The sequence below is a fragment of the Pseudophryne corroboree genome, chromosome 1 (genome assembly GCF_028390025.1).
Source record: "Pseudophryne corroboree isolate aPseCor3 chromosome 1, aPseCor3.hap2, whole genome shotgun sequence".
NCBI classification, from domain to species: Eukaryota; Metazoa; Chordata; class Amphibia; order Anura; family Myobatrachidae; genus Pseudophryne; species Pseudophryne corroboree.
The window spans coordinates 535,757,620-535,771,227 of NC_086444.1; the positions used below are offsets into that span (position 1 = coordinate 535,757,620).

The window sequence follows — 13,608 nt, forward strand, 5'->3', positions numbered from 1 at the left end:
TTTCCCAACAAGTATGAAAGGGCATACAAATGATCTTCTCTGTGAAGCAAGCAGACAGATGTTATTTTACTGTCACCAAGATTGCTTTATATCGGGGGGATACAGCAGCAACTCTTACCAAGGCAAGGAACCTTTACCATATCAGCAGTCACTAAGAAAACATTTTGGCAAGTCAAGTGGCCGGTATGAGACGTTTCGCTACTGTGCAGTTTAAAGCATGAAGGATTACTCAAGCAAGGTCAATTTGGTTGGATGGAATATCACATTGCTAGTTAGTTGATGGGCTATGGTGATGTCTGCAATCGCCTAAGGGGTGACTTATCTCTCTTTTTTTCCTGTCAAATTATTTTTTAATAAATGTTGGCATCATTGCTTCCTGTTTCGACTTGAAAATCAGCAAAGCATGTGCTACATTTTACATTAATCTAGAATACTTTCAGACAACATCGACAATATTCCCCCCCCCCCCTCAATTCTTTTCCCGCTAACAGGAAAATATATTTAAGGGACATCGGTTGCATTATCCGCTCTCTCTGTGGAGTCCCCACAGTCAATTTATTCAGTTGTAACAAATAAAAAAAACAGAGCGCGCTAAAAGCCAGTGAAAATTACTTTTCAATAGTGTAACACTATATAGATTCCATGGGTGGAATTCAATTGTTTGAAAAAGTCAATTGGGTGTCTGTTTTATCCTATCTAATAGACAGGGAAAAACAGACACCCAACCGACTTTTCAAACATTTGAATTCCCCCCCATATGTCCATACTTTAGAACATAAGATGATAAATTTTAAATGTGAAACAAATGTTGTCTCATTATGAATTAATATTCCTTTCCTATTGTGTCACCAAGGGTATTCAACATGGAGAATGGAATGTCCAATGTTTTCTGGAATTATACCCCCTCACTAAAAATGACCTAGAAAAGAAGTCCCAATGGGCGTTTCACTTTCATTTAAAGTATAATAATTTATCTTCCAAAGTATGGACATATGGAATCTGTAGAGAGATTTACACATGTTGGGAATGGAATCCCGACAAATGCGATCCTGGAGATCAGTATACCAACACCGTGATCCCGGCTGTCAGAATGCCGGCAGCAGGGCGAGCGCTAAAAAAAACAAACCTGCGGACTAGCTGCACTCACCATGCTGAAGGCTCGGTGGCTCTATTCCCACTATGAGTGTCGTGGATACCCACGAGTGGGAATAGGCCTGGCACAGCCGTCTGCATTCTCGGCAGTCGGGAACCTAGCATCGGTATTCTGACCTCCGAGATTCCGATCGCCGGTATAAAACTACATCCCATTTACACAATTGAAAATTAATTTTCCCTGTTTTAGCGTCCTCTGGTTTATTATTTGTTGTGTATTTATTTTGGTTCCTGCTAATAGGGGATCTACTGAGAGGGGCAGCTGTATTATTCTTTGTTACTAGTGCGATATGAGGTCATTTCTGTAAATATGTAGGGGTATATGCAATTGCGGTCGAATACCGGCTGGAATTCGACCGTTTTTAAATTCGACACAATTCGACAGTTAGACACCCTCCCGCCGGGACCCGAATTCGACATATTCAATAAAAAACGGATTTGACAGTCCCGCTGTCGAAAAACGGACCAATTGATGATAGTGTGCGTCCTGGATTCGACTTCATGGACGGCACAAAAGTGTGTAGAAAATCGTGAAAAAATTTGTGGGGTCCCCCCTCCTATGCATAACCAGCCTCGGGCTCTTTGAGCCGGTCCTGGTTGTAAAAATACGGGGGGAAAAATTACAGGGGAGCCCCCGTATTTTCACAACCAGCACCGGGCTCTGCGTCCGGTCCTGGTGCAAAAAATACGGGGGACAAAAGACGTAGGGGTCCCCCGTATTTTTCACACCAGCACCGGGCTCCACTAGCTGGAGAGATAATGCCACAGCCGGGGGACACTTTTATACCGGTCCCTGCGGCCGTGTCATTAAATCCCCAACTAGTCACACCTGGCCGGGGTACCCTGGAGGAGTAGGAACCCCTTAAATCAAGGGGTCCTCCCCGCTCCAGCCGCCCAAGGGCCAGGGGTGAAACCCGAGGCTGTCCCCCCCATCCAAGGGCTGCGGACGGGAGGCTGATAGCCAAGTGACAAAATAAAGAGTATTGTTTTTTGTAGCAGAACTACAAGTCCCAGCAAGCCTCCCCCGCAAGCTGGTACTTGGAGAACCACAAGTGCCAGCATGCGGGGAGAAAACGGGCCCGCTGGTACCTGTAATTCTACTGCAAAAAAAATACCCAAATAAAAACAGTACACGCACACTGTGATAGTAAAACTTTATTACATACATGCACGCAGACACACATACTTACCTATGTTCACACGCCGACTCGATCCACTTCTCCAAGTAGAATCAACGGGGTACCTGAAAATAAAATTATACTCACCAAAATCCAGTGTAGATCTGTCCTCTTCTTTTTTGTAATCCACGTACTTGGCAAAAAAATGAAACACAAAACCTGGACCACGCACTGAAAGGGGTCCCATGTTTACACATGGGACCCCTTTCCCCGAATGCCGGGACCCCCGTGACTCCTGTCACAGAGGGTCCCTTCAGCCAATCAGGGAGCGCCACGTCGTGGCACTCTTCTGATTGGCTGTGCGCATCTGAGCTGTCAGACGGGCGCATAGCGCTATGCCGCTCCATTATATTCAATGGTGGGAACTTTGCGGTCAGCAGTGAGGTTACTTGGGGTCAACCGCTGACCGCAAAGTTCACAAATTTTTTATTAGATCCAGCTAGCAAAATGAGGCGGACTGAAATTGACGAAATGACTGTCGAAAAGCACTGCTGTCGAATAGACATTCTTCAATTGAATATACTTTTGTCGAAAAGCCGCATTTTTACCATTGCAGACATGTCGAATTTGAGTAAATGTCGAATTGCAAAAAGTCTAATCTGAAACGGCAGGTATTTTGTCAAAAAGTACTGTATTGCATTGGGTTTTTTTTTTGTGTCGAAAATGACCCGTATTTCGACATTTGCGGCAATTTGACCGCAATTGCATATACCCCATAATAGGGATGCAATCAAGTTGCCGGCTGTCGGGAACTCGGCGATCAGTATACAGACTCCAGAGTCCCGAAAGCTAGAATCCAGGTGCACGGGGACTATTCCCACTCATGGGTGTTCACGACATCCATAGAGTGAGCATAGAACCTCTGGCAAGCACAGCGAGCCACTGAGCCTGCAAGGGGACTCTTAGTGGTCGACCCGCTTACGGCATTCAGGCAGGTGGGATGCCACTGTCAGGATCTTGACAGCTAGCAACCCGCCCGCCGATAAAGAGTATGTATTCCAATTAAAAAAAATGTGTATGTATATAGATAGAGATAGATAGATAGATATATACACACACACACCAGAAATATGTAGTTCTGCCCAGGAACACTGGCCATGTAACTACCTAGTAAGGGGCAGAGTTTCCGTAGACTGCAGGGACTGATTGAATGAGATCCCCCTGTCCCTGTAGTTTTCAGATGAAATAAGAATTATTCTTAATATAACACCATTTTGAAATGGCATCATATAAAAGTAAGCTTTTATGCATTTTGTTAACATTTTACTTCTACATGGAAAGCAGAAAACAGAGTGCTTGCTCTCTTCAGCGGGATATTATCGGAGCGGGGTATTAATGGAGATAATTGCGTTCTCTTCTCCGTTAACCCTTTGATAAATAGCGGGGATCATTACATTACACAGAAACGCTTACTTCAGCATTCTTCAAGTCGAAATTTGCTTGATGAATAGAGCCCTTAACCTCAAAAGTCCTAATGTGTAGAACCAGTTACAGGACAAATGTCAGCTACATCCCCTGCATACCATGTTCGACTAAGGTTTTGTATGTCGCAGCACACACCTGACATACACTAAATGACTTACTAACTAATGACAAATATACAAAATTAGATTACAGAAATCCCTAAACCTATTACCAGGCTGTGAACACTGCCTTCAGGATAAGACCACAGCTCTGTTTGTCAGCATAAAATGTAAATGACTGCTGCCCTAGAATACAAGTATCGGTCTGTATAATGGGTTATAATTTCCAGATTATGCTGTTGTGAACATTTTGATGACTGCATACATAATGAACCATTATATTTCTCAGCAAAAGATTGTTTAATGCGATTTACATGGAAAGGAATGAGTTACAAATTGTCAATAATATATTCACTCTAATAAAGACCTGAAGAACATTGCTCTGACAGAAGAATATACGTAATTTTTATTTGATTTCATATTATGTGCTAAATTGAATCAAGGGAGATAAAAATACCATGAAGCCCACCAGCACCTTAATCAAGCATCACAGCTGGTGGCTACCAACACAAGTGCTTTGGGAATTAGCCAATAAACATGACGATATCACAGCTAAAATGAATTTGATCCACTGCCTGGCACCTGGGTTTTTTGACTGACATCCAATGAGTAGGAGTCAGATAAACAACTCATGAATGCATGATCAAGATTGTGCTTTCAATACAAAATGTGTTGTCTATAGGAGGAGGGGACAATTTATTTTTCTTTAGATTTTGCTTAATAATAAAAAAATAATATAATAAATTCCAATTGAATCCATTAAAAAGTAAATTTATCATTTAAATCCATTTTCAATCATTTAATTTCTAAAAATCTTTTTGATTAACATTCTGTTTCCCTTGTAAGCAGTAGTCACTAACTTATACGGCTACTTTATTTTGGCTGATGTTTGTAGTTTCCATTAGTGTGGTCACTCTAAACCAAAGTGCATGTTTTACTGTATGTTACATAACAGAGGTTAATGAAGCTTCCAACAAATAAAGATGTGTTCTGACATATAGTACTAACCAGGATATGAAAGCAGAACAGATGCGGAAATGCATTACTATTAAATATTGTAACTGGGATATACACCAACTGCCAATAATCCCAACTGGAAAACTGGGATAAAATATTTAGATCAGTCAGGGGTGGCTGGTTTAAACCAAACGGTTTAAAAAAACAAACAAAAAACAAAATACTCTTTTCTTCATTATGCTTTGACTACTGCCACGGTGCCGTGACTTCTTAAAAAAAGCCTATTAAACCAAAAAACTAGTGGTTTTATTTAAAATGTTTAATGCCAGTGGCATGCCCAGTGATTATGATTAACTCCACCTTTTGTATGAGTGTTTCTCTGAAATGTGCTTTTGCATTTTCCATTTTGTATTACTATTCAGATTTATTTAATTATAATAAGTAATAAGTAGTACTAATGCTTAACAATAACGTGTTCTTATTTTCAATGTCATTTATCTCTGAGTGTACTTTGTATGTATTGTTTAGTCTATTTACATATATTTAAATGTAATAGGAATAATAAGCTGTAAATAATTGGTTTTTATTGAAATATGTAAAATAAATCTAATCAGAGCTAAATAACATTATTAATGTTAGAAAGCATTAAAACATGACTGATCCAGGTTTCTAATACATGATTCTTTTTTTCTATTAAAACGTTAATGCAAAAAAAAAAAAACCCCTCCAAAATAACTGGTTTAAACAATAAAAAAAAAACAGTTTAAACCAAAAAAGCATTTAAAAAAAAACTACACAAAAAAAAAAAAAAAAACTTTTAAAAGAAAAATATATATTTTTCCCCCCTGGATCTAGCCTATATGTATATAAATATTTATTTATTTTGGGTGAAGCATATCTTTAGTCTACAAAAAAATCTAGATTATTGACATGTATGATAGTAGATAACTTTACAAGTGATAATTACAGACTTTCAATGGCCATGTCCCAAAGACTGAGAATAATATGACTATTATGATTGATAGTTGTTTGTACATTTATTTCTACAACAATTTTCATTCCTTGAGTGCTAGGTTCACACAAATTTGTTATAATCACTGAAAAGCCCTATGCTTACAAATGTTTTGTGCTGCATTCCAATAACTATACCCATAGGTAAAAGGTGAACTGCATGTTGTAGTCGCCAATGTGTATTATTGTTAAAACAAGTTTGCTTCCAGTAGGTGTAAAACACTTTAAATGAGCCATATCTGCAATCATTTTATCACATCCTTTGAACATATCTGCAAAGAACCCCACACTTCATAATTTAACTTTAGTACAGACTTCAATGAAACTCATACAAATTTTGATATATTGTTGGTGCTGCTTTCAAGAGAACCTGCTTGTCTTGTACATTCAAGAGGGTCCACTTAAACCTGATCATATATATGTGCAACTGTAGTACTTATATATATATATATATATACACACACACACAGTGTACACAAACATGCACACAGGTTGTACGCTGACCGTAGTGTTGTGTTGAATGTTGCTTAAGATGTTGTGCCCCAGATCATAAATAGTGAATTATACTTATATGACATAAAGACTCAAAGGATTAAAATAAGCTCCCTGTGGCATACCTATAGAAGAGGGTTAATCCCTCTAACTGTTATAGACGTGCAGTATAATGAAAACAATAAAAAGAAAAAAGCCCAAAGAAAAAACACAGCCAGTTTGGTTTGGTTGGTAATAAGGTGAAGCACAGTAGGTGATTTGCTCTGACCTAGAGAATTACAATGAAGAAAAATTCAAGCAACATCAAGGTCTTTTATTTCCCCTTTCTCAAATCAATGCTGCATTTACTTCGCTCCAGCTGCAACTACTCAACATGGAATGCAATCACTGCTTTCTTAAAGGAAAACAGTTTATGGTGGGGAGTAAGGGGTTATGAAAGATAAATTTGGACAATTGTACATGCAGAACCCACACATCCATACAAATGGAACATGCAATGCAGAAGTGAGGAACAGCGCAAGATCCGAAAAAGAATAATTTGGGCATTACACAATGGAGGGTATTCTAGACCACCCCCTTATGTAATGCTCGTATTTTAAACAAGGAAAATATGTGAAAGTACAACAGAAAGTGGCAGGTTAATATATATCAGTTAGTCCAGATCCAGAAACAGGGACTACTAGTAATGTTTGCCCATGAAGCACACATACTTAACAATAAGATTAAAAAAATATAAATAGTAAAAGTCTAAATTGAAAGTTGTCTGTTTCTGGATCACTCTATAGAAATGAACATAAAGTAAAAAAGTGACTGTACAGTAGATAAACCATGCAGAGCTTTTGAATCACCGATACTCACACATAAAATGGGGCCTGATCATCAGCAGGTGCAGGAGAAGATCTAGAATGGGAAGCATATGATGCAGCATCTTTTTACAATAGTGTTAACAAATGCCAAAGCCTCGTTGTGTGTGCGTTAAGCATACATATGTAGTTAAAAGTATGTGCAATTTTAGTTTCTCTATTTTTTTTTTATTTTTTTTAGAAAATCCTCTCTCTTTCATCAACACCTCCCCCAGAAAGCATCTGCTCTTTCTTTGTCTATAGCTGTGATTATCAACAAGGATGGGAAAATGTTACTGCCATCCGTCTTTCTCTCCCTTGATCAGGAATTTATTCGTTAGGTGAGGGCAGGTGAATTCTATTTCAAACTGGTAATTATTTGACAGATGTTGCAAGCAGCTGCTGCAGTATGCAAAGCTCTGGCTCTTATTACAGCACAGATAGCAGAAGCTTCTGGCAAGGTGGATTGTGAAGTAGGACGACATGCATTCTGCGAGTGGCCACACAGCTGGTTCTCAGAGCAAAATAATGTAAACCTGCAACCCCAGCCAGCTGTTTTAAAGCTTGTGAAACTGAAATCAGTTCATCCTTTCAGGGGGGAAACTCGTTCAACAGAAATGCCAATATGTTCATCTCGGAAGTTGCCCCATTATCACTTTATTCCATGTAACAACTAAAGAGGGCACAACTACAATTTGTCAGGATATTTTCTTTTCCGAATAGCTTGAAAAGACAAAATGTCTGAATAAAACAATGTCTTGTATACAATTTGTAAGTGTACAGTTCTTAATGTAATGCAGATATGTTTTAAGCATTGCACACTGCAAACCAAAAATCTGCAATGCTTTATTTTCCTTTAGCTAATATTAGATAGTAAAGAGATTACATAACCAGAATGCATAATGCAAGCATAATGTGCCATACATACACTTGCGAACACAATAAAACTGCTTGATACTGAATACAATTCAAGCTAATTGGAAATGAAAACCGTACTCTTACATTCATCAAGCTTACCTTAGGTCAGGTCCAAGTAAGGAATGTCTCCGAAGCATAGCACGTGCCTGGGCATTTGTTAAGTTAGCGGTGGATTCATTATTGATAGCCAATATACAGTCTCCCACATGGATTCGCCCATCACGACTTATAGAACCTCCATTTATAACACTGCGGACAATCATTCCTGATCCATCTTTATTAGCACTTACTGTCATACCTAACCAATGTTAAGAAAATACAAGGGAGTTATCAAAGTTGATATTTGCACACGTAATTTGTAACTTATGATAATAACTTCTAAAAATTAAATTGCTTTTCAGAGGTAGCCTAAGTGTTTTAGTTACATTTCCGTTCTACTGAGACCTATGTATAAAATATCAGCCTCAAAAACCATCTGAGAATATTTGGGGTTTTTTTTAGTACACATGCCGACATATGGCAACTGTTACATTAAAGTAATGCACACTCTCTTGGTGGAATCCTACTCAAACTTAATATTATTATATTTCAACGTATGTGGAGAGACAGCCAAATTATCATCACATACAGGTTAAAATGATAATAAAAAAAAGGTTGTAGCATATTAGACAGTTGCAAAAGTTGCAAAATTAAAGTTTCTGATTCAGTAGGATATTAAAAGCTGTGGCCAAAAAGAACAAGTGGGATGGGCGCCGGAAATGAGCAGCTGCTACAAGGAGAGTCACTCCTTATACATAGACATATATAAACACAATTTAGTAGCGCTGGACAATATTAAAGAATATATATGGATTGACTGCATTAGTTGTAAATATTTATTTTATTGATACACCATAGATATAAAGGATATATAAAATGAATTAAAAGAATATATAATAAAAAAAAATATAAAAATATAAAAAAGGTTTAAACTGTCATAAAAACAATTCATGTAATCTGGGCATCTCTGCTTCTAGGGACAATATTTATAGAGTCCGGTCTTATGAAAGCTTTGTACTTGAGTTGTTAAGCTCTATTATCCTCAGGCAGGCTTTTGTTATGATGAGCAATTATATTTACCTGTCCACTATTAGCGTAGATGTCCACTTGTATATTGGCATGGTGATTGATGCAAATTTGCTGGACGATTCTTGTAAAAGTCCCTGGACCCCACCAGCACATTAAAAAGACTCCAGGGACTTTTACAAGAATCGTCCGAACCAGCACTGCACTTTATTCATAACAGCTCAACTACTCCAAAAAATGGAAGGAGGCTTGTGAAGCAATTTCCAGCAAATTTGCATCCATCACCACGCCAATATACAAGTGGACATCTACGCTAATGGTGGACTGGCAAATATAATTGGTCATCATAACAAAAGCCTGCCTGAGGATAATAGAACTTAACAACTTAAGTGCAAAGCTTTCATAGGACCGGACTCTAAAAATATTGTCCCTAGGAGCAGAGGTGCCAGATTACAGGAATTGTTTTTATGACAGTTTAATTATTTTTTTATATTCATTTTATATATCCTTTATATCTATAGTGTATCAATAAAATAAATATTTACAGCTAATGCAATGAATCCATATATATTCTTTAATATTGTCCAGCGCTGCAAAATTGTGTTTAGATATGGATATTAAAAGCTACCTCTAGATAATGAAAGTAAACTGTATCAAAAGAAGATAATTTTAGAGATGTGTCCTCATATGGTATGTAGCCTGCAATACGGGCAGCGGCTTGTCGACTGTCAGAATCCCAGCAGATTCTGCCATTAAATATTAGGCTGCAGGAGGGGAAGTTCAGGGTTAGGCTGCGAGAGAGGAAGGTTAGGGTTAAGCTGCGGGAAGGGATGGTTAGGGTTAAGCTGTGGGAGGGGGAGGTTATGGATAGGCTGCAGGAGTGGGAGGTTAGGGGTAGGCTGTGGGAGGAAAGGGTTAGGAGTAGCCCGAGGAAGGAAAAGGTTAGGAGTAGCCTGCAGGAAGGGAGGGTTAGAGTTAGTCTGCGGGAGGGGAGGGGCTGCGGGAGGGGAAGGTTAGGCTGTGGGAGGGGGAGGTTAGTGGTAGGCTGCAGGAAGGGATGCAGGAGGGGGAGTTTAGGCTGCAGGAGGAAAGGGTTAGGAGTAGCCTGCAGAAGGGGAGGCTTAGGCTGCGTGAGGGGAGGGGCTGCAGGAGGGGAGGTTAAGGGTTAGGCTGTGGGAGGAAAGGGTTAGGCTGCAGGATGGGGGGTTAGGATTAAGCTGCGGGAGGAGGAGGTTGGGGTTAGTCTGCGGTGGAGGGTTACGGTTAGGCTGTGGGAGGGTTACAGTTAGGCTGCGGGAGGGGGGGGTTAGGGTTAGGCTGTGGAAGGGGAAGTTAGGGTTAGGCTGTGGAAGGGGAGGTTAGGGTTAGGCTGCGGGAAGGGAAGTTAGGGTTAGGCTGTGGGAAGGGAAGTTAGGGTTAGGCTGTGGGAAGGGAAGTTAGGGTTAGGCTGTGGGAAGGGAAGTTAGGGTTAGGCTGTGGGAAGGGAAGTTAGGGTTAGGCTGTGGGAAGGGAAGTTAGGGTTAGGCTGTGGGAAGGGGGGTTAGGCTGTGGGAAGGGAGGTTAGGGTTAGGCTGCAGGAGGGGACAGTTAGGGATAGGCTATGAGAGGGAAGTATTAGGGTTATGCTGCAGGAGGGGGAGGTTGGGGATAGGCTGTGGGAGGAAAGGGTTAGGCTGCAGGAGGGGGAGGTTAGGGTCAGGCTGCAGCAGGGGGAGGTTAGGGTTAGGCTGTGAGAGGGAAGGGTTAGAGTTAGGCTGCAGGAGGGAAGGATTAGGGTTAGGCTGTGAGAGGAGGGTTAGGGTTAGGCTGCGGGAGGGGGAGGGTGTGGGTTAGGCTACGGGAGGGGGAGAGTTAGAGTTAGGCTGCGGGAGAGGGAGGTTAGGGTTAGGCTGCAGGAGGGAAGGATTAGGGTTAGGCTGCAGGAGGGAAGGATTAGGGTTAGGCTGTGGGAGGACGGTTAGGGTTAGGCTGCAGGAGGGGGAGATGGGATTAAGCTGCATGAGGGGGAGGGTAAGGGTTAGGCTGCGGGAGGGGGATATAGGATTAGGCTGCATGAGGAGTAGGTTAGGGTTATTCTGCGGGATTGAAGGATTAGGGTTAGGCTGCGGGAGGGAAAGACTAGGGTTAGGCTGCGGGAGGGAAGGATTAGGGTTAGGCTGCGAGAGGGGGAGGTTAGGTCTAGGCTGCGGGAGGGGGTGGTTAGGTCTAGACTGCGGGAGGGGGAGGTTAGGGTTAGACTGCGGGAGGGGGAGGTTAGGGTTAGACTGTGGGAGGGGGAGGTTAGGGTAAGGCTGCGGGAGGGAAGGACTAGGGTTCGGCTGTAGGAGGGAAGGATTAGGGTTAGACTGCAATTGGGGGAGGTTAGGGTCAGGCTGCGAGTGGGGGAGGTTAGGGTTAGGCTGCGGGAGGGGTGGGTCAGGGGGAGGATAAGGATAAGTGTTCCAGTATTTACCAAAATGTGTTGGGACTATGACAGTCGGGAAGCTGCTGTCAGTTTTTTGGCCGTCTGCATCCTTACTGTTGGGATCCCGTACCCAACCCCTCATACACCTAGTTTCAATACGCCATGCAGCACAAGACACCCAGCATGAGTGAGTTGTCAGGTCCCATGCGAAAGGCTGCCATATAGAGGGCTGTGACAGGATTTATGGGGAGGCAAGGTGCTAGTCTACTGGAGCCAAGGTAAAGGCTGACTAAGGTAAAATTAATGGAGAAAGACAGCAATGAAGAAGAAAGCTTATGTATTGTTAAAACACTATAATAACAAAATGTGAAGTATGTTTGTAACTCTCAAGACATACCTGATGCATGCTAAACATGGCCGTCGTAGTGAAAGGTCTTTAATGATTAGTATTTGCATACAGTCGGTTTTTACAGATGTTTAAACACGTATTTAAACAACAGGTATTATATGAATATAAAAGATCACATGGAGTTAAGTCATGAAAATAAATGGTCTCTGCTTATTAAATACACCCTGATAAATGGATCCAATAAAACACAATATGCCATTTTGCACTTCATAAGATGCACTTAAAATGTAACACCTATGTTGGCTAGGAAAAGAACCAAAAATTGTCAGTATTATCGCACATTTACAGACTAAAGGCAGACAAATATAAGTGATTGTGTCAAAAGTATATACCTTAGCAGCATTTGCTTGTCTCAAAGATTATGGTGTGCATATAGGCTGTAAGTATACACAGGCATACAGTGAAACTGCATATGGCTCATTAAATCAGTAAGTTAGCTGTTAATACAAAGAATACCTTACTAACAGATTCTTTATGTGCATTTATTAAGACATTGGCTGTCGCTCAGCATTACATTTTGCAGGATGTAATGTAGAATAATAGCAGGATGTTCATTATCAGCTTTATGCAAACCTCGTATCTATTATTTGTCCACACAAAGTTGACATTTATTAGTATTACCTTGCCCCTTTTAAACACAAAATGTTATAAAACGTAGGGGCTGAAGGAAGAAACAAATCAGAGTCTACCCTAAACACTGATTATTAACCTTCCTGCTAAACCAGTAGAACATCTGCCAGTGTCGTAGATCTACCACGTGTATTGGATAATTGGACATTGTTCCACAGCAATCACACCATATAAACAGACACGGTTGGAAGATGCTCAGTTACAGTTGTCCCTATGAGCACGACAATCATTGGTCAATAGTTATACCGGCATTAAGAAAACATTACAACTGAATAAACTGACATTTAACACAACCCAGTATTTGCAAGACACAAGACTCTAATTATGAATTTCTAATCCTGCAGTGGGTGGAGAGTATCTTGCTAAATGTATTTAGTTGAGTCTACGGATGGCATTGCCTGTAAAGAATTACTGTGCTATTGGTATTATTTTACTACATTACCAGAAAGAAATAACCACAAATTTGTAGAACATAAATGAGAGACTAACATTAATATCACAATTTAGTATGTAAATCACATCAACTATACTTGCAACCAATATTTTGATACAACATAATAAGGGGTATTAATAAAATGATTGGTTCACACATAAAATACAATATATAACAGCGCACTAGGCAAACTAGGACAGTATTTTTTTTCCTTACCCAAGCTGCAGTTGCCTCTAGCAACAGTAATCGTTTTTTCAAGTTTGGTTTTAAAAGGTTTAGCTGTACAATCCTCACCAGTTTCAAAGTATTGTTTTCCAGATAAATACACTTCAGCCTATTATTAAAAGGAATTGGTTTGTGTTACATATGACACTGCATTGTTTACAGACATGATGTATAAAAGACCACATCAAAAAAATAGGCAATTAAGAAACTGTTTAATAAGATATGAATAAGAAAGCTTTTGGGGTATATTCAATTAAAGTCGGATCCATTCCGACATGTATTTGTTGGAATGGATCCGACAATCCCTATTCAATCCCATCTTAATTCGATTTTTTCAAGTCGAATTGAGATGGGACCCAGAGGAGGAGA

At 40.3% G+C, this 13,608-nt stretch overlaps 1 protein-coding gene across 13 annotated transcripts in view; it reads right to left on the reverse strand.

Annotated features, from left to right (window-relative positions):
- The window catches only part of MPDZ (multiple PDZ domain crumbs cell polarity complex component), a 333,366-nt gene that overhangs the window by 119,230 nt on the left and 200,528 nt on the right, over positions 1-13,608 (reverse strand). For 10 of the 13 annotated variants that reach the window (XM_063914044.1, XM_063914045.1, XM_063914054.1 and 7 more), the window contains 3 exons: positions 13,231-13,348; positions 8,173-8,371; positions 7,172-7,213 (listed from right to left, as the gene is read on the reverse strand). In XM_063914044.1, the coding sequence (XP_063770114.1) occupies positions 7,172-7,213; positions 8,173-8,371; positions 13,231-13,348 (359 nt within the window). The remainder of the gene's footprint in view (positions 1-7,171; positions 7,214-8,172; positions 8,372-13,230; positions 13,349-13,608) is intronic. The other 3 variants (XM_063914055.1, XM_063914053.1, XM_063914047.1) reach the window with 1 other exon arrangement.